The sequence below is a fragment of the Mastigoproctus giganteus genome, chromosome 3 (assembly GCF_048544385.1).
Source record: "Mastigoproctus giganteus isolate SK-2022 chromosome 3, ASM4854438v1, whole genome shotgun sequence".
In the NCBI taxonomy this organism is placed as follows: Eukaryota; Metazoa; Arthropoda; class Arachnida; order Uropygi; family Thelyphonidae; genus Mastigoproctus; species Mastigoproctus giganteus.
In genome coordinates this window covers 49,393,895-49,416,857 of record NC_143577.1, presented here as the reverse complement: position 1 = coordinate 49,416,857, position 22,963 = coordinate 49,393,895, and the positions used below count along the sequence as shown (strand labels likewise).

The 22,963-nt window shown below is 37.5% G+C and overlaps 1 protein-coding gene across 1 annotated transcript in view; it reads right to left on the bottom strand.

Moving 5' to 3' along the window:
* Positions 1-22,963, bottom strand: part of LOC150087940 (transient receptor potential cation channel subfamily M member-like 2) — a 409,197-nt gene that overhangs the window by 269,004 nt on the left and 117,230 nt on the right. Inside the window, exon 3 of the mRNA XM_090369284.1 lies at positions 1,583-1,762. Coding sequence (XP_090225410.1) covers positions 1,583-1,762 — 180 coding nt within the window. The remainder of the gene's footprint in view (positions 1-1,582; positions 1,763-22,963) is intronic.

Genomic DNA, 22,963 nt, shown 5'->3' with positions numbered 1-22,963 from the left:
TCGACAATCTTTTAAATCAATGCCTAATATTGAAAGTTGTTTTTCCAGTTCTTCATTTAGTCAAAACCTGAACTTTTTACAGGTTTTACACCAAGGAAATACTCATTAATTTCGACTTCCTTGTTTTCTTCATCTGGTAAAAAAAAAAAAAAAAGTTAACTGCAGCCATTATCAATTCACTGCAGGATGGAAGCTTCTTCAACAATTCATGTTGAGGAAAATAGACCATAATCTGCCACGCTGCAGGTTGGCAGGTCGAGCGTATTTAGTTTGAACCCCGGTCTACTTAAATAGCGTGTGTCACTGCACTCCCACTGCTGACCACTCGGCAACGGAGGCCCTTCATCTGGTAGGTTAACAATATGTATAACAAATGTTAGTTGTTCAAAAGAACCCCAGGGGCTCACATCTGGTGAGTACAGGCTTGGCATACCCAGGGTCCTGAGCTGGATATCATAATTCTTGTCTTTCTGGGTGATTTCCTATTCCCTCCTCGTCCTCCCCCTCCCCCCTCTCTCTCTCTCTCTCTCTCTCTCAGAGTAACTCTGAATTTTTTTTGGCTGGTGCGGCAAAAGCCTCAGGCTTCCTTGCACCATATGGCTAATTATAATAATAACAAACATGACTTTTGTCCCTGGCACAATCTAGTTGAGCTGAGTAATATTTACTTTTTTTTTTTTTTTTTTTTATGTATGATTTCTTCTCTCACTTTATTGCCCATTAAATCAATAATATCATTTTGAATTCGCCATCTTAGATAGCGATCATTTGTTTCATTATTATTTTTTTTATCGGTCTTATATGTTCGGCTATTCCATTTCTACTAAACCTAGAAATTTTTTATTGTTTTCTGTGAATATTGTGCTGTTAGTGCCGCGAAATGCATTATTATGCTTGGCTAAATATTGGACACATAATATTATTTTTTTAAGAACATCACCAACGTTCTATATCGTTTACTTGTCTTTGTTGAATACTACCGATTTTTTTTCTGTTTATTCAACCTTTTTTCAGTTATAGTAATTGCACGTATGCTTTTTTGTGTGAAAGTGACGTTCCATGTTCTTTTAATCGAGAACTTAAGAGTTTATGATATGCGGGGCCTTGTCCGGGTCTAAGGGCGGTACTGACCGTGGGATTACGTTGTTTAAGGAGAGTAGACAGTATATACGTAAAAGAAACTGCGGTTTTAAAATGTTTGTACACAAAAATAAAACAGCGTTGTCTCAAATCAACGGTTGGGGAGAAATTCCTTATTCGGGATTCCCATCGTGTGTCCGAGAGTGGTTGTAAGCTCAAATTTCATGTTTCATCAAGATATTCCATCTTTGGGCAGATCCAGAAAACATCATATATATATCTTTGAATTGTTCCATAGAATGAATTGTTCCATAGTTGAGGCGATGTCTTCCAATTTACGTACCAGATATACTGATGCTTCAGCGCAAATTCTAAACAACTCAACGAATTTTTACATGCTATATTACCGCTGACTAAATATAAATAAATATATCACCAATGCGGTTAAAAACAATAGTTAAATTAATGCATGAACTCAAACGACAGCCTGGATTCCACTTACCTTTATTAAACCATTTTGGAAGTGCTGAATTTGCCTTGTATTTGTCCAAGTTTGAAGGGGTGCTATGTTAGAGATAACTACTAAAACAATACGTGGGCTCCTAATTTTCCATTCCTTGCGTAGAATATGCTCTACATCTTCCATATTAGCATCGTGGGTAGTTCGGGCAAAGGGATGTCCCTACAACATGAAACTATTCAAGCATATATCTTAATACAAATAATCCAAATAATGAATGTAATCTCTATCAGAATTCTATAAACAGTTACCTTTTCTTTGTTCAGTGCAAGTTATAAAACTAAAAATTATGAAAGAAATACATGGTATACAAAACCGTCGAAAGCGGTACCATGAATGACAAGTACAGAATGGCAGTTTAGCTGTGTATGAGTGGGTGTTACTAAAATATCCATGGAGAAACAACTTCATGGTTCATTAGATATGGTTAATCGTATAATGAACACTGTGTTATTACAATTTTATGGTTTTGTTGGCCTAAACTGGTGAATTAATTTTTAAAGATTCCATTTCTGCAAATTTATTCGTATGGAAGCCAGCGAATTTCTCGGAGTTACAAAAGAACATTCGTTTCTACCGTTTTTAAACATACATGTCTTCTGAGAATTTTCATAAGTATAGTAGAACACAGTACCCACCCCAACCCTTTTCTTTCTCAAGAAATGACGAGATGTTTCATGGACTGCATTGGGAGAACTCAAAATCAAAAACTGACCTGGTTACATTGGTATATCACACCAATTGGTGCAGCTACACCAGTGTCCCGAGCTCGATGGGTGGGACAGACTGATACATAAAATAAAATAAAATAAACAAACTATCTTGCACCACAGCCCAAACTCATTATGATACGCCACTACTTGGTTAGGTCTAATATTATTACAAGAACTGAAAATAGCCGCGGTATTGCAGCACAAGCTGACTCCAGTTGCCTCTGTCAAGGCTCGAAATGAATAATTTTACGAAATGGAACACTCGCCCAAGGGTGCCTCCGTAGCCAGGTGGGAGGGAGCAGCAGTGCGTAGCACACGTTTCTTGATTAGACCGGGGTTCGAGCCCGTCACCACCAAATACGGAGAATGCGGAAAGGTCAGGGAATGACCACCGCATATCCCGGAGCAATATGGCCTTAGTTGCTGATGCTCCTAAAAACCAAATAACAAACAACTCGCCCAGGGATAAAAATGGAATTTTTTTTGTCCAATGGAATACTCGTCAGAATAACAGACCACAAAGTAGCTAAAGAGTATATAGAATTCCCGATGCAAATTATTATTAGCCATATGGTGCAAGGAAGCCTGAGGCTTATGCTACACCATCCAGCTCAGGACCATGGGTATGCCATGCCGATACTCACCAGATACAACGTTCTCATCTATTCCGATCCCTATCTGAATAAAAACAGATACAAAAATGTGTACACTTCATGTCATGTCATGTCATGTCAAGCGGCACATATTTCAATTAGGACCTCCACATATTCTTTTACTCTATGTCATATTTCAATCAAGTGAAACCAGTATTTTCATGGCGTTAACGAATTCTGCAATCGTGGCTTCGAGACTTTTGGTAATTCTATTACTGTATTTTATTTTTATTTCAATTAACTTTGCTTTTGACTATTGATTATTACGCCACTGTTCGGTTAGGGGAACACCCAATAACTCTTCACCGTTCCATTTGCGGCATTGGTCATTTTTCAGAACACAATATCAATACATTTCCTCTATCATCACTGCAGAAATCGTCCATTCATCACCTGTACATCTCAAATCTGAGGCTCAATCAAGCTCAATCTTCCACTCATCTGAAAGCTGTAATTTAGATCGAATGGAGAGTAATACGAGTACTTTTGTTTGCAACGGGCTATAATAGAGCTCCCATCGTAGACTATGCAGGGATTACATGTGTCATTTTTATTATTTTTTTATTTTATTTTATTATTATTCTAATTTTTAAAATTTTAATTGCTTGGTATCGTATAATTAGAGGATGAAAATTTAGAAAGTTTATTATGCCAATATTGCGATTAGAAAGTTAGAGAGCTCCACGTTAAACTAATAACGTTTAGATACTTTGTTCTATTATATCTATAAACAAGTCATAAGTAGAAATTGTTTTATTATTTTTATTTATTTAATTAATTTATTTTTTGACAGATGCAGAAGCTCGCTCCTTGTATCATTTAGTCATTATAATACTAATACTAGTTTTGCGTCAACAGCAAAGTACGAAATATGCATTCTCTCTCTCCAATATACCCCAGCTATATTTTTGTATGGATTGTTATGCCCCTACTGTCTTGGGCCTGGGGAAAGTGACTCGTCAACACCGCCCTTCGTCTAGTTCTGTCCATATAATATCTAGCGTTATCCAGCAGCAGAAATCACTGGTTAATCAACATCTGTAGCAGTTATTTTCCGAATTGCATCCCTCAGGTGATACTGTTACGTTTGGGAGCAATCATTATTTACTTAGGTTATGAGAGCACCCAGCATTGCAGAACAATACTAGCTTCCGTAGCTGAGTGGGCAGGAGCGGGAGTGCAATAGCACACGCTCTTTGAGTAGACCGGGGTTCGAGCCCCTGACTGCTGGATACGGTCGATCTGCCAACCCGCACTGGACCAGCGTGGCAGATTATGGTCCATTTTCCCTCAGCATGAATTGTTGAGGAGGCTTCCATCCTGCAGTGGGTTGATAATAGCTGTACTTTACTTTTTTACTTTTACTAGCTTTAAGAAATAACATAAATAAACCTTCCTGTGGCAGGAGAAGTACAAAATTTTTCGGCAGAGGGGAAATCTGTATTTTCAAAGATTTGACTGGTAGTTTTAATGCATTCAATCAGCTCGATACGCTCTAGTCTCTGGGCCACATTTTTCGTGGCGCCTCCGTAGCCAGCAGCAGTGCGTAGCACACGCTTCTTGATTAGACCGGGGTTCGAGCCCGTGACCACCAAATACGGAAGATGCGGAAAGGTCAGGGAATGACCATCGCATATCCCCGGAGCAATATGGTCTTAGTTGCTAACGCTCCTAAAAACCAAATAACAACAACAAGATTTTTCCTAGCTTCATACAAAATTCAATTAGGCATCTTTGCCTTAAAATCGTAAGAAATTTGCATCATCAGACATAGCGCTATTGCAAACAGAAGCAACTAGTTTTAATGGCAATCTCTATGCTACGAACTCAGCAATTAGTCCCACCCCACCCATCGCTAATTGACATGCCTGTCGTAGTTTTCGCCTCTACGGATTTGATCCGGAGTCTGAGTTTAAGCATGCCACGTTCGGGCTCCAGATTTTTTTTTGTAATTTCTCTGGATCGTACAATGGTAGACAATAAAAAAATATAAAATTTCCAATCCATTTTGAGAATAACATGATGTTATTGCATATTATTACATGTTTTTTTTTTTTTTTTTAGAATGGATGAGTATATAACTTACGAAATTATTTAATACTTGAATCATGGCCACGATGTTTTAAACCAAGAGATGCTGTAAAATTAAACAAGGTCATGAGATCGGCAGATCGCGAATTTTTAAAAGTATATTTCTATTTGAAATAAAACACGCTAGTTATAGGAATTATTATAATTTTTTTATTATAAAAACACATGAGATAACCAGGAACATAAATTTTTGAAGAAATTTTAAAAACTAAATCAGAGAAATAATAAATTAAATTTCTTGCTTGTACTGGTATTCTCCAGAATGATATATATATATTTTTTTTATTTCTGCGCAATTAGGTCATTTGCCAATCCCGTTTTAAACGATGACATTGATAAGGTCCTAAACTGAAACTTATAAAATTAAACAAGCAAAGTTATCACAGAAGTCCTTTTAGTATATATATTTTTTTCTCAATAGATAACACGTAACGCTTTTTTTTTTTCTTAGTTAAAAACGTTATAAAGTATGGTTATTTTATAGTTATAAAAAGTGTGAATTTTATGTGAAAAACTTTCTTCAGGATTGCTTTCACCACTCCCACCAATAAACTCGGGGTTAGAGATTTTGAAAAGGAGACAACTCAAGCCTGTTGCCTCATTGCAGTGCCAGTGTGACCAGTCTCGAAAATTTCCAAACACTACCCCCCCCCCCCTCGAATTTCTGTTTCTTACAATTTCATAATTTTTATCCACGAAGTACATGTAGAGTTAATGTTAATGCAACTTACATTTATGGACAAACAAATAACCTGTATTTTAGAAATGCAAAGAAATTTCATAGGTGGTAGATGACTTTCATCAACCGGTGAAATACCACCACTTTGCTTATTGGAGGCTTGAAGTGGTGAAACCCATGTTTAGTCTCTAGAGCAAAGTTTTCGGCATCCCCCTCCCCCCCCATACTTCTCCTTCAACCCATGCACGGTACTAAGTGCACGGTACCTTTCGTGTTTGGGGTTTTCATAAAAAAAAAAAAAAAAAATACACTGGCAGTTGTTTTAAAAGAGGTTATGGTTATAGTAGTAGAAAAGACGTGATGCAAGAAACCAAGCTCAGCCAAAGAAAAAAAAAAAAAAAACATTTCAGACATCCATTCCCTCTAAACGTTTGTCCAGTTCCTCCTTGAATTTATTTAAGTTATCAACTTCTATCATGTCACTACACAAGGCACGAAGCAAATTAGAAAAAAATTATAACATGGATAAACATTCTGACGGGATTAGAATTTACATTGAGAAATACTAGTACATATTTAAAAATTTTGATTATAATACGAAAATATCAGGACTAGATATTTCAGAGCCCGAGGCAGTTATTCGAAGTGCGCCCCCTGCTCCCCAACTAACAACAGCATATTAATTTCACCATTAAATTATTGTGCCCCTCCCAGTCTTGTGATCCAGGCGGATGCCTTGATTGCGATACTCTCGTCCCGGCTGTGAATCATTATGATTGTTGTTGTTGTTGTTTGGTTTTTAGGAGCATTAGCAACTAAGGCCATATTGCTCCGGGATATGCGGTGGTCATTCCCTGACCTTTCCGCATCCTCCATATTTGGTGGTGACGGGCTCGAACCCGAATCATTATGAATAATAATATTTAAATATATTCCATGCATGATAGCTCCTACGCATATTAGCTATGCGCGACTACTCAATAGTATTCATACATATTGGTTACCAACTTATTGTGAGTGGTTTGTTTGTTTGTTATTTGATTTTTAGGAGCATTAGCAACTAAGGCCATATTGCTCCGGCTATTGTGAGTGGGTGTAAGATGATAAAGGATAAGAAGTTATTGCATCAACCAAAACAAATACTACTGGAAATAATTCATTTGTAGTTGGTGCAGTATTGTTGACTTTGGACTTTCGGGAACCGCCAATTTATACATAGAAGAGCGGCGTTTAGCTTGTGTTGCAATATAACAACGAGTTAGTCAAATGTGATTACATTGTATTTACTTATCACAGAACCTTACGATCGACATGGCAAAAGTCATGCGCCAAATATTTAAACCACGGAGGCTCACATCTGGTGAGTATGGGCTTGGCAAACCCAGGGTCCTGAGCTGGATATCACTGTTCTTATCTTTCTTGGCGATTCCTCTCTCTCTCTCTCTCTCTCTCTCTCTCTCTCTCTCTCTCAGGGTAACTCGGGAATTTTTTTTTTTTTTTTTTTTTTTTTTGGCTGGTGGGTGCAGCATAAGCCTCCGGCTTCCTTGCACCATGTGGCTAATAATAATAACAGGTTTACACAAGCCAGAACCCTATGATAATACACCATTACAATATGTATCACTCGTCAGTGCAATTTAGCATTTTTTTTAAAAATATTGTCACATACAATTAATTTGTGTTTAATGAGTACTTTAAATGAATTTATACAGCAATTTCGAAGGATATCTCAGGCAGAGAGAGTAGGTGCTTTCTCTAATGACTCTTCCCTAGTTTTTATGGGAAGAAAGTAATAAATATTATACAGTTTTAATTAAATTTAATGGCCAGGTTTAGCGAATGTAAACCTATAAAATTTTTATTAGGAGTTCTATAAAGTTATTCTCTTAGTTAATTGATAAAGTGTAGTATATTTACTTTTCATTTTTATCAGTCACAGAAATGGGGGAAAAAATCATTCAATTTTAAGAAAAAAATCGAATTAATCGGACTGGCAATTAATCTTATACTGTTCACATTATAAGATTAATTGGCAGTTCGATTATTTACCTCCCTTCTCATTTTTAGTATTTAACACTTCGCTCTCCTGATTAGCGAATTCTTTGCAGAAACTGTGTATAAATGAAAAGAAATGTATTCCCCCAAACTTTTTTCCCCGTATAAGCACCATAATTTGTGAACATCTGTATTTGTAAAAAAAGAAAATTTAATTTTTAAGAAGGATGAATTCAATAATGGGACTATTTCAAACTTACCCGGGCCTTTGCCTTCATCCTAGCTTACATACTTAGCGGAAACGCGTTTCAGATATAGGGCATCTGTAGGAAGAATTTAAAAAGGAAGTTGACTTCCGCGAACGTTATCAATGCCTTTTTATTTTCGTTTTTTTTTTTTTTTTTTTTCTTCTCTATTTAGTATATGTATAGAAATAGGTAAGGCGGTATTGCTGACTCTTATGGCTGATAATCTTTGAGAGTAAAGTTAAATATCAATCAGTAACGAAACAATACGGACAATTAAAAAGTAAAATTGTAAGATAGGAGCACATTGTATCTTTATCAACGTGATATCATCATATGATATAGCCGAATTCACCGACACAGGTTATATAAAATAATCTCCCATTCTCGACATGGTTTCAGACAGTCGAAACTTTTGTGTTTGGGATGGGCTTTATTTATTTTTTATATTTATTTTTGGAGAAGTCCATATCCAAACACTCTTGATAGCTGCAAACTATACTCAGAAAAAGGAGAATACAGAAACATTGGTCAGATTGTTCTTGTCTCAACCCTGAAGATAATATCAAAACTGATAATAAAATATCTTTAATGGATTTAGAAAAATCATACATCTAAAGGGCTCATTCGAACCCATGGCAGCATACTCCCTTGTATGTGTAAATGTGCGTACTGAAATTAAAACTGTTACGAGCGATGATCAGTTGGTCTCAGAAAACTCTAAAGCAATGGTCAGACCATGCCTTGAGTACTGCGTACAGGTCTGGAGGCCTCATTTTATTATTATTAGCCATATGGTGCAAGGAAGCTTGAGGCTTATGTTGCACCAGACAAAAAAAGATTCCCAAGTTACCTTGAGAGAGAGAGAGAAGCAGAAAGGAATCACCAAGAAATAAAAAGAATGATGATATCCAGCTCAGGACCCTGGATGTGCCAAGCCCATACTCACCAGATGTGAGCCCCTGGGGTTGAATGCAGAGTTGCTAAAACGAGTATTGAGAAGGGCGACAAGATTGGTGAGGGGAACGAATGGGTACTCTTAAAAAGAAAGGCTTAATTTCTGCAAATTGCAGTGTCTGGAGACTAGGCACCTGCCAGGTGATCTAATTGAGATGTATATAGTCTTGAATGAGTTGAGCAGGCTCAATGCTGATGGTATTCTTCCTCTTGCTTAGATTTCAAACCTGAAGGGGCATAAATTCAAACTGAGAATAGACAATTGTAGAATAGATGTTCGGAAATTTGCCTTTAGCCAGCGGGTGGTTGATTGCTGGAATAAACTTCCACCTGTCGTTGTGGAAGTTGATCGCTTAAATAAATTCAAGAACTGGACAAATTTTTAGAGCGAATGGAATTTTTTTTTTTTTTTTGGCTGATGCTGTATAAGCTTGCTTTCTTGCATCATTTTTTTTTTTTTTTTTTTTTTGTTAGTTGTTGGCGCATCGGCTTCTGTGGCCATAATACACCTCCCAAAGTTTTTTGCACTACTCTGATCCAAGACCGAGGCGGGATTCGAACCCGCGACCTTTGGGTTGCCAGGCAGGCACTTTACCCACCCGGTTAGCCGAGTCGGCTTCTTGCATCATATGCCTCTACTAATGCCAATTCACTGTTAACTGATTACTAGCAAAATACTTCTCAGTCAAATACAAAACGCCGCGGAGACAATGCGGGTCGGGAGCAACAGCACAGGCGGTTCTTGGAGTTACAGCAGGTTACGTTCAAAGAAGGAAAAAAAAAAAAAAAAAAAAAAAAAATGCAAAAGCCGAAACTGATTTTCCCATTCAAACAATCCCTTGTAGTAGTACATTACTTTCGTGATAACAGGTAAGACATATCAATTCTTAGAGATATAAATACAAATAGCACGTCCCTGCAAGGTGATTTGACAGAGGTGTATAAGGGTTTGAATGGTTTAAGCAAGCTCAATGCTGATGGGATTCTTCCTCTTGCTCAGATTACGCACTTGAGGGGGCATCAATTCAAATTGAGGAAAGACAGTTGCAGAATAGATGTGCGGATATTTGCCTTTAGCCAGCAAGCGGTTGATTAATCGTTGGAACAAACTTCCATCTGTCGTTGTGGAAGTTGATAGCTTAAATAAATTCAAGGAAGAACTGGACAAACTTTTGGAGCGAATGATAAGTGAAATGGGAAGGTTTTTTTTTTTTTTTTTTTTATGCCAATGCTAATGTTTAATCAATATATATATATGAATATTTTTTTTCGTTAAATTAATTTTTTACTTAATTTTTAATTGATTTCTAATTGTGTTCATTTGATTTTTAATTACAGTTAATTATTTCTTACTGTAAGGTAAGATTTTCGATTTTTTAATTGTTTTCGTTTCAATTTCTGGAGAGTATCATACTTCTCTTATTCTTTTACAAATATATTCTTATTCTTATACAAATACTGTATATATATGACAACAATACACACACAAAAATAATATATACAGGGTGATTCACTACCAGTGCGACAAACTTGCGGGTGTAGGGGGCACAAAGACGAATCGGAATCACATAGCATTGCAGGGTCCGAAATGCCTTCGTCATGCGGTAGAGGACGTTGAACGGGAGGTCGCGTGAACAACGATCCCGCTGGAAGTTATCATTTGCGAACCGGCTCCCGAGGCAGTAGGATGGACGAGTATTCAAACGTTGCACTGGCCGACATGCACCTCGCGTATGGAGCTGCGGACTGTAACGGGCGCGCCGCTCTGTTATTGTTGTTGTTATTTGGTTTTTAGGAGCATTAGCAACTAAGGCCATATTGCTCCAGGATATGCGGTGGTCATTCCCTGACCTTTCCGCATCCTCCTATTTGGTGGTGATGGGCTCGAACCCCGGTCTAATCAAGAAGCGTGTGCTACGCACTGCTGCCCCTTTAAAAAGGAAGTTGACTTCCGCGAACGTTATCAATGCCTTTTTATTTTCGTTTTTTTTTTTTTTTTTTTTTTTTCTTCTCTATTTAGTATATGTATAGAAATAGGTAAGGCGGTATTGGCTACTGAGGCGTCTGCGCCGCTCTGCGCTTGTACCAGGAACGTTTCCCGCACAGGCGTGCTCCTCATCATACGATTTTCGCACACGTGGACAGTAGGTTACGTGAGACTGGTTGTTTCACGAGAGGCACCATGAATCGAGAGCGAACGACGAGGACGCCAGACAATAAGGAGAATGTCCTACGTCTTGCAGAAGGCAATCCGAGTGCGAGTACTAGAGCGATAGGCCAACGTTTGGGTATTTCCCAATCCACTGTATGGAGGATACTGTCAACAAACCAAATGAGTTCATACCATCTGCAACGCGTCCAATCATTGGAGCCTGCGGATTATCCACTCCGGAGGACTTTTGCTACTTGGTTTCTTCAACAGAAACGGTTCGCAAATGCTGACTTCCAGCGGGATCGCTGTTCACGCGACCTCCCGGTTCAACGTCCTCTACCGCATGACGAAGGCATTTCGGACCTTGCAATGCTATGTGATTCCGATTCGTCTTTGTGCCCCCTACACCTCCTATAACCGGGATTCCACTTGTTGGAATCCCACTAATTGTAATTTAGATAGTTCCTGGAGCGCCTCCACGTGGCTAGGGACGGGAGTCGGGACGCAGGTAGCTTGCTCCCTGCCTCCCGGCTGCTAAGACTCCAGGGCCGGCAAACAACAACCATCACAACACACATATATACTTACACACACTTGCCGGCTATAAATAACCTACAGATGCTACAGCGGTATATAGGGGTAACCCTGGAGGCCGCAATCAATACAAGAATACCTTGTCCTTGTCCCTACACCTCCTGCAAGTTTGTCGCACTGGTAGTGAATCACCCTGTATATACATATGTCATACCTGACATTAATTTTAATCAACAAACCTTTTTTCATCCAATGAAACTTTTTATTTTAAAATTACATTTAATAATGTAATTTTGTTACATTAACTGTTACTTTTTTAAGAAAACTTGTGTAACACTTGTGTGTTACATTAACTGTTACTTTTTTTTAAGAAAGGAAATGTCTTATTGTTTGCAGCAGGGCCGTATGCAGAAATTTAAAGAGGGATTTTGACTGTTAAAGGAGGGGAGGTTTATCTCCCCTTCCTTTAAAGATACATTAAAAGAATTCTATGTGAGCAGGGGCGGTCCCAGGTAGGAGCTCAACAGACTATAGTCCGTCCTTATGATTAAAACAATGTGGATTTTTTTTTTACTGCTGCATGATGAGTAAAGACTAATGATTCACAGGATCACTGTATTAGCCTCCACTCCTTTAGAAAATATTGGTAAAAAAAAAAGGTAAACTGCAGCCATTATCCATCCGCTGCAGGATGGAAGCTTCCTCAACGATTCGTGTTGAAGTAAAATGGGCGGTAATCTGCCACGCTTGTACAGTGCGAGTTGGCAGTTCGACTGTATTTAGCATATAGGGGCTTGAACTCTGCTCTATTCAAAGAGCGTGTGCTACTGCACCCCCGCTACTGACCACTCGGCTACGGATGCTTTCTATGCGAGAAAAATGATGAATATGGACCTTGAAATGATCTACAGCCAAGATTCCCCCCCCCCTCGAACTAGAACCACATATGGCAGAAAAATTGAACTTCCCGAGAATGACAAACCTCATCACTATTAGGCGTACGATGATGGTGATAAAAATGCTGAGAGGTGAGAGAAATGTCCCGAATATTTAAGATATATGCGAGTGATCTCTCCGCAGTCGCTGAGATTAAGTCCCAAGTCATACTAAAACGGAACTGGCTACACTTGTGTGATCGATTCTTACCGCTCCAAAAAATGGAAATTGATCTACAGAAACTGGTGACGGACAAAAAACGCAGGCTCCTCAAAGAATGGATCTTGGATCTCTCATCTAAATGTCAAGTAAATGGAGTCAAATAAAAAACAACTGTGTACCAGTTATGAGTGTGACAAACAACTTTGAAGCAACTACATCTGTTCACAGATGCTTTGTATGTGAATCAGAATTGTTGGTAAAATGCAGACATGAAGGTGAACTGATCTATTATTATTAGCCATATGGTGCAAGGAAGCCTGAGGTTTAGTGAACTTACCCGAACTCTTTTTTACGTATATTATGTTATAACTTTATAATTGTAAATAATTCAAGTTTATCTATGTAACATCCGTCCATGATCATTATAACCCTGCCATGGTGATGGATAAAAATAGCGTATATAAAATTATGTAACTGTCAATTACACTAGCCAACAAAAAATATTTTTTTCATATCTCCTAATGAAAATATGTGATTCTGAAGAAAATAAACGCGCTGATTCCGAAAATCACCATAAAAAGTCTATCACATCTACATCAAAAGATGTACCAATGTTTAAAGTTAAAAATAAAGGTATTATATACAGTATATGTATAATTCAAGTTTGTAATACTAGCGTAAAAATATTATACGTTCTCTATAACTCTGAGAACATGCACAATCAGTTAATACTTGGAAAACCTTGGCACAGCCTACAAAATTCTCACCAAAAACACTAAGTGTGCTCTCTTCAAATTGCAAATTAGATTATGCGAAATTGGCATATTTTGGTAAAACAAACTCCCTTTATATTTAATAACTGTGACGTGATGTGAAACTATCATTGTGATTTTCGAAATCTACGCATAAAAATTGGTTAAAAACGACATTTAAGTTCTTGGAGGTAAAAATTGTGTTGGCTAGTATTATTATCAATAATTTCTCAATCAAAATGTAAATCTCCCGGCCCTGCTGCCGTGATCAGCATATACACTAGTAATACAGGCAGGCCTCGCATAACGAGATTTTCAGTTAACGCGATCTTTTATGCGATAGTTGAAAAAGATTTGAATCGCGCGTTAGTTGAGTCATACTGGCAATAAACAAACGTTTGCCTGCTGCCCGCGTCGGTATGTTCCATCAACCATCGGAAGAAGACGTGTGACTTTTTGTCTCCTGCTAATAAAGTCAATGCACACTTGCATAAAAATTCAAATTTTTAAATGAGCCAGATGAAAATGTTACCGCGAAGGAGATAACGGTAAAAGAATTAGACGAAATCTTTCCTATCGCAGAGAACCTCAAACAAAAGGTTTGAGGTTTTCTGCGATATTTATTTCGCCAGGGCCCAGAGAAGATTGTTGTCGGCTATTGGAAATTGATTGATGAAAAGAGAAAGCCAACACTGTTCAAATATTTCCGCAACAGTCATTTCTTTATTGTGTATTTTATGTCAGAGGTTTCCAAACCTTGGTTCACGGCGCCCTTAGTGTCTCAGTAATTTTTTCAAGGCGCACCCAGACCAAAAGAAATATCTAACAGTTCCATTTAGTAGTTAGGTCCAAACAACTTAATAAGAAATGCTGAAACTGTGAACTACTTCGAGCTAGTAGTTCGCGCGGTGTCCGACAGATGTCGAGTATCGCTGTGTTTCCTCGAAAATTTAAAATATTCCGCGGCGCGCAGTTTGGGAACCGCTGTTTTATGCAATAAACATTTAATTCCATAATTATTTTCATTATCTTTTACATTGTATACAGTTAAAAAGTTATTTAAAAGGTATTTTTAAAATTCTTTATGGACATTCCAGAAGGTCAAGGACCAATTATAATTTTTCCTATTGACTATTATATTCGATTAACGCGTTTCCGTTTTGCGCGATGCGCTCGCGGGACGAATTAATCGCGTTAATCGAGGCCAGCCTGTACATTGTAACCAATAATATGGACCCTTACTAGTAATAAAGATTATTTAGTTAAAATTAGTGGGTGATCTAATCATCCTTAATGAAAATTAAAAACTGCCAAAATGAAATACTGTATCATGGGCGCCGGTAGGATATTTTGCAAGGTGATGCATGTGGGAATAAATTTTTTGTTCACCAAATTTTCGAATACATACAATTCTTATGATTCAATAAATTAATGAAAATATTAAAAATTGTGTATTACTTCGAAATCCAAAGGTGATGCACTTGCACCATGCTGTAGCCCATGTACTGTACTCTAAATAAAGTAGTTTATATTTATTTTTAATAAAAGTTAATCAACTGAAACACAAATATGTACAATGATAATAATAATAATAAAAAATGAGTATGCATCCAGTTACAGTGAATTTCATTTTTCCGAATTTTAACCTGACTACACTGACCTCTGCAAAGCGGACACTTTCTTCTGACCAAATGGTATCCATCTCTTCCCAGCTAACCCTTTCTCTCCATCTTCTTCTCGGCTCTCCTCTCGGTCTTTTACTCCCCGTTTCGATTTCTAGCATCTTCTTTGGCAGATATCGGCCTTCATTCTATTTACATTTCCAAACCATTTCAGTGTGTTCCTCTAAATCTTTTCTTGTAATCGTTCTCCACTTTCTTTCTAATAGTCGTGTTCTCTATTCTGAAAATGGGAACATTTCAGAATAGGAAATTTCCCAATTTCCTATTCTGAAAATAGGAAATTTCAGAATTGGGAACATTGAATGCCGACCCCATATAACGTGGGAAAAGGCGAAAACAAAGAAGAAGAGTCGTGTTTCCTATTCTATTTCTCATAGTAATTCCACAAACTCCCTCTCAGAAATTTCATTTCTGTTGTTGCATTCTGCTAACATCCTTCTCCCGCATTACCCACGATTCTGATCAATAGGTTATTATCGATACATAATGTGATTTATAGAGTATCTGCTTCCACTTCTCGGGTATCTCCTTTCTCCAAACTGGGTCCTTTACACAGTTAAAAAACGCTATTGATTGATCTCCTCTTCTATTTGTCTCCTTACAGTTCTCCATTCTTTTTCTACTGTACTTCCGATAATATCTGAAATTATCCACTTCTATCTTCTTTCTCTCAATAAAGATGTTAATCGCCTGTTCTCCTTCCTACCTTGTCAAGTTTCTCCGTGTTACTCTTCGCATCACTAAACTAGATAATATCTCTTTGTTTCCTCCACTCAGCTTTCTGCCTGTTCTGTATCTCTTCTTCTCAATCCCCATAAATCAACAAATAATCGGCAAACAACATCACTTGGGCCATAAATATCATAGCCAAATCAATCACAGAATATATGATTGACTTCATATGTGCTGTAGAAGTATATTAAATGTTTAACCATATTACTAATGCTTAACATTTATAACACAATTTATAACCAACTAAATTAAACATATGAATAATATTACTAGGCAGAATCAGACTTCCATTAAGGAAAGTCTACACTGAAAATATTGTCGATCAAGAGGTTTTATAAAGCAATGACAGGACGAGACCCTCCCAGGAAGATTTCTATATTTTTTAATAATGGCGTCAAATATGCAAATTTAAAGCTATTTTTCATATTAAACAAGTTAGTTAAATAAAAAAAGTTAATTAAACAAGTTATGTAATACAGGCAGTACGTTACATTTCAGACGAGTTCCCTTTTTTTTCTTAAATTAATTGAAATTTAGTTCTTTTCTGTGATTAATAGAAGTGAAACGTAAATATAGTTATTTCCTTATCAATTAATTACTAAGATTTCAACTTTACAGAACACTTAGTAAGTCTACAGCTCTCTTAAGTTCTCTAAACTTAACCATTTACTTTAATTACAAATATTTATCACTCCTCCTCACATATTACTTTTTTCTTTCTCTTTTCATTCTCTCTCTCTCTCTCTCTCTCTCTCTCTCTCTCTCTCTATATATATATATATATATATATATATATATGTGTGTGTGTGTGTGTGTGTGTGTGTGTTAATTTAAAAAAATATATATTTACTAGGGACCTTTGTAGGTTGCGGATATTCACCTCCATTTTATGCTATATCTATTGAATTAAATAAATATTTGTATATATATATTATTATTAGCCATATGATGCAAGGAAACCTGAGGCTTATGCTGCACCAGCCGAAATAAAATGAAGTAGAGAGAGAGATAAAAAATAGGAGGGAATCACCAAAAAAGAAAAGAATGATGATATCCAGCTCAGGACCCTGGGTGTGCCAAGCCCATATTCACCAGATGTGAGCCCCTGAGAGAAGAGAGAGAGAGAGAGACTTGGAAAAAAGAGTAATATGGGAGGAGAGTGATAAATATTTGTAATTAAACTAAAAGGTTAAGTTTAGAGAATGTAAAGCTATATACAGTATATACGCTGTAGTCATAGGGTATATACCAGGGTACATGCCCACCCACCGATGATAGGCCAATAACTTTGAAACGGTGCCGTCAGGGGGAGCCTGATATTCACGGAGTTTCCGAGAATAGGTAACAACAATCTTCTCTAATGGGGAAGCGTTGCCTATTCGAGGAATTTGAGCTTTTGAGTAGTGTGAGAATTGGGCTTCAAGCAATCAGCGGAATCGTGGAAGGTCCTTAAAGACTTGAGAAAACAGAATAAACACACTGCTGGTTTGCAATTAATACCTTTGAAAGACTGGACGGAGTACTATGAAGGACTTTTAAAAGAAGACCGGGAAGAGTTCAAGACGATGGAGGATTTTGGTGTAGAAGACTCGGGCTTAAAAGGTTTCTGTTAGGAAAGTGGAACTCCTGCTAAAGGAAGGAAGGAAAATGGCAAATCACCTGGACCTGGAGGAGTTTACATGAACTTCTGAAATATGGAGGAAGAGGAGTGGCTGTTCTGATACAAAAACTGTTAAATAGTATACTGAGAGGAAAAGAAATACCGAAAGAAATGATAACAGGATATATTACATCAATTTATAAGAAGGGCGATCGGAAAAGCTGTTCAAATTACAGAGGAATATGCGTCCTGAACCCGCTGTTAAAGATCCTTGGAAAATGGATCAGGAACCATTTAGAAGCCGGAATCGAGGTATCAGAAGAACAAAGTGGTTTTTCAGCTGGGAGGTCATGTATAGATCATATCTGAACAGTACGATAAATCCTTGAAAAATGCCAATCAAAAGGAAAAAAAATCTTATGATTTTCATTGACCTTGAAAAGGCACATAACAGTGTTCCAAGAAAACTCTTATGGGAAGCACTGAAAGAGGCAAATATTGATGGACAACTGATTAGCATTATTAAGGCAATTTACAGGAATAATAGATGCAGAATTAAAGTGGGATCAGCTTTGTCACCTGAATTCCACACTTCAAAAGGCTTATTACAAGGTTGTTGCATGTCACCAACACTTTTCAAAATTTATATTGACATCTGCCTAAGATCCTGATCAAAAAAAAATGTAATAAAATGGGATTGCCGATTAATAAAAACACCTATATTCACAATTTACTTTTTGCAGATGATCAGGTGGTGATAGCACAAGACTTGTGCTATCACCACCTACTGGAAGATGCAAAGTATGCATGTCGTCAATTGTTTGAGGAATATAAACAATGGAGTCTAAAAATCAATTTTAGCAAGACTTCAGGGCCAGGACACGTTCTAAATATTGCAGGTTTTAAAATCAAACAATCGATAAATTCAAATATTTGGGATCAATCTTACAAAGTGATGGATCATCCCAAGCAGAGATCAATAAGAGAATTACAGACGGCAGAAAGGCTATCGGCATATTAAACTCTGTTCTGTGGAGCAAAAATATCCTAAATAAAACAAAGAAACTTATATTTCAAACGATTGTACAAAGTCTTCTATTGTATGGAGCGGAAACCTGGACATTGAATAGGCGAGCGGAAAACAAATTGCTCTCCACAGAAATGGATTTTTGGAGACGCTCAGCAGGAACTTCTAGAAGAGACAGAAAACGGAATGAAGACATAAGGGAAAAAATGGAAGTGAGAAAGACTATTATTGACACCATCAAAGAAAAGCGTCTAACATGGTATGGACATGTAAAACGGATGCAAAAAAAAAAAACAGATATCCAAAGGCTACCTGGAATGGATACCTCCTGGAAAAAGGAGAAGAGGAAGACCTAGGAGGACACGGATGTATGGAGTACGGGAGTGCATGACAGCCCGAGGCTTAACCGACCAAGACACCTTGAACCGCACTTTATGGCGGGAAAAAATTCCTAACGAGAAATAACTTGTAGGCTGAGGAAACCCATTGTAAATGGAAACACTCCTCTTGAAGAAGAAGCGTAGTGTGAGTTCAAGGAGTAACTGTCCCTTTTTTCCTTCTACGGCATTCCTTCCTCTACCTCTCCTATTACCTTCCTACATCTTTTTTGCTTTCCAAAGTCTAATAGGGATAGTATGAGGATAACAGAGATCTTTATCCCATACCATATTTCAAACGGTGCCGTCTGAGTTGTGGTACTCACTGAGAATAAGTAACAATAGTCTTCTCTATTAGTGAAGCGTTACTTATTCTAGGTAGCGCAATGCCATGGAAACTCGTTGTGAAGGAAGAGCACAAAATGAGATACAGAGCAAATGATGCCTCCCACACTACCATCGTAGGTTCTTAAGAGCTATCTATGGTGTATCTACACCGATATTATATAGATATTAAACTCTTAACGTATTATGCCATGTTGCATTTAGTTATTTTAAACAAAATTTCATGAAAATTCTCCCCGTGGAGAATTTTCATGTAAAGTCCCTCTCTTACATGAGAACGGATGGACATGGTTAAGACAATAAGTGCTTAGCATATTACATGCAAACGTGCCTAAAAAGAAATGATAATTGCCGGATTTCTATTTGACCGTTTTTAATGAAATTTGCAATGGCTCGACAGATATATATAAAATGGCCAATTATAAAATTTTATGTAAAACCGGCTACTGGGAGTCCCTCTGTTACATGCGGATGGACTGCCTTTAGTAATAATAAATAAATTTAATTTTTTTTGAAATATATAATTTTTTATTTATATAAATTTACAACTTCCTTCCAGAGTACCTGTGCATTCTGGCGGTGGGGAACCTGGATACTGCAATTCGTATTTTTTAATAACTGTTCGTTTTCTTTTATTGAGAAGTGGTGAAACCCATGTTTAGTCTCTAGAGCAAAGTTTCCGGCATCCCCCCCCCCCCATACTTCTCCTTCAACCCTAACCCAAGCAAGGTATTAAGTACTATAGGTTCTAATACCTCTCGTGTTTGGGGTTCACATAAAAAAAAAAAAAAAAAAAAAAAAATTTACTCATATCTGTAATTTGGTAATAAAATATTTTTGAAAATTTTACATATAAACTGTATGCTAATCCTCCATTTTCTGCTTGTATGCGAAGTCCCTACAGTCAGCTTGATAAACAACTCTGGTTAAAACTTACAAAACAAGATTGAGCAATATATTCGTTATACATCCTTTCCATTGTTGTTACTCCTATGCCAACTATATTTTTTTTTTGTCTGAATATACCTGTATGTGCTCCTAAATTAAAGAAGTGGGGGAGGAAACCTTGCCACAGATTAAGTGCTAAAGTCCCAAGTGCAATCTAAAACTAATTTTATAATTACCATCCGAAAGTGAAACATGAATTCCATTTGATTTGCCGTTGTAACATACCGACACGGGCAAACACCACAGCGGTATTACAAAGACTTCCTTCAAGTGTGAAAAGACAGGTTCAATCTCCTGAAAATTAATGCTACGTCATATGTCGGCATAAGATGTATTTTATGTGTGGTTTCTAACCCGTGTCTATTAATAAAAAACAACTATTTTATTTTCAAAGAGGAAATGTGGTTTCCCTTGAAAGTTAGTGTCACGTGAAAAAATGTAATTATTTTTGATACGCAACTACAATTGCATTTTCCACCTCGGTTAAAGCGTATCCTGTACCAATGCTCGAAGACTACAAGCATTAAGGCCGGTAGTGGAATGTAGACTTTCAAATTTACAGTTAACCATGATGCGACTGCAGATGATCATCAGCAGTGGCAAACCAATGGCATGAATAGAAAAAATATAGTGACACGCGGCCAGTAATATACTGTATAGTTCAAAGTAGATAAAAAAAATAAAAAATTAATTTGAAGACAAATTTGTCACGTCTAGTGGAGAAAACCAAGAGCATTTAGGTTCTCCGTATCCACCATACTGCCCATTCATTCCTCCAATAGCAAACGGAAACAAAACAGTGCTTCAACTACAATATACGGTATATGAATAACCTATATAATATTGTATTCATGTGTTGTTGTGGCGGACCCTAGGGTTCCCCCCATTAGCCTGTCATATTATTATTATTAGCCATAGGGTGCAAGGAAGCCTGAGGCGTATGCTGCACCTGCTAAAAAAATTTCTGAGTTACTCTGAGAGAGAGAGAGAGAGAGAAGTAGAAAGGAATCACCAAGAAACAGAATAATGATGATATCCAGCTCAGGACTCTGGGTGTGCCAAGCCCATACTCACCAGATGTGAGTCCCCAGGGTTATATGAAAAAAAAAGAAAAAAAAAAAAAAAAAAAAGGAATAATTTCCTGCTTTACACTGATCCGATTTTAATGGAATTTGGGAATATTCGACAAATCGCTCTAAAAAAGCCAAATATAAAATATTAAAAATCCATCCATTGAGAGATATTACAGGCGGACGGACGGGAAAAGAAATAACATATTAGAAGTTGTATTTCTACTGCGTCTACTTTAATGAAATTTGAATTGCTCGAAAATTTGTTCTAGATGAGGCAAACAAACTTCTTTGAAAGTAATCCCTAGTACTCGAGTTATTAAATTATAAACGTGAATTAAAAGATTATAGGCAATTTACGGGCATATGCTAACGCATATTTCTATTCCCGAACATCCATATGTAATATCTCTCAATGGATGGATTTTTCATACAATTTTATATTTAGATTTTTTTAGAACGATTTGTCCACCAAATGAAATTAATTTTACTCAAGGTGTGGCCTGACCATTGCCTTATACAAAGGGATAAGGAGGTGATTATTCCTTTGTATAAGGCAATGGTCAGGCACACCTTGAGTACAGCATACAAGTCTGAAGGCCTAATTTTTAGGATGAACGTAGAGTTACTAGAATGAGTACAGAGAAGGGCAGCTTTTCTAGGCTGCCCTTCTCATTCCAATTGAAGAAGTGCAAGAATTGCTTTCACCTCTGCCAGCAGCTACTGTTAATCCGTTAGCCCGTGTATCGCCCCAAGCTAGCAATTTTCCGACCCACCTAACGCTCAGTTTTGATAGCATTGGTAAATATTTTTGCACCCTTTCTTTTTAACTGTATCCCATCCCTGTAGAAGACCACACTGAAAAAAATTCTACACCATGAGCCTTGCACAACCTCTCCAGGGCCGAATTGATCGACAAGGCCCTCATCATATACCCCCACCTATCGTGTCTGGGCAGAATTACAGACACTTACAAACTCACCCCTAACTTGCGACTTTTATTCAACATTGACCTGTACTTGTTAAGTAATTCCATTGTTCTCCTACTCTTAACGTCATTAGTGCCAACGTGTACAACAATATCACCTTTTGTGCCCTTAAGAGATGATATCTGCTCTACAATCATCAACCTTTGTTCCTGGGGGCCATACCCCGGCCCTGTTCCACCTATCCTTTTTGTAGAATATATTCCCTGTTTCCCTGACAATAGTCACTGACAAACAGCTAGTTCCTGTGGGACCAGCAAATTCTGCCTTGGGGGATTGCCACTGTGTTGCCTGATGTTAAAGTGCAAGCTCTGGCATTGATGTGGGCAGCTGAGAGCTTGATGGACCCTCAATTTAATTCTTTCATGGTCACCTACCCTGTTCTTCAAGCTTTCATAAAGGCCCATAACAATGCTGAGTTGCCATCTAACTTCCTCACACTCCTTACATCAAGCACACATAAAGACATCCCCCTTGGCAATATCATGTTCTGTTCCTGAGATCCACAAACATCAAACAAGCAGTACATTTCAAAAGGCTGTGATTCAGAAGACAACTCCCCCAGACCCCCCAAGCCACAGCATTCCCACTACCTTGAGCCTTTTGCTTTGCTGCTCTGGTCTGAGGCATGATTTCGATTCAATTTCAATACAAATAATTAAAAATATTACACTAAACTTATATCCCAATGTAATAATAACATTATATACGCACTGGTGTGCAAAAC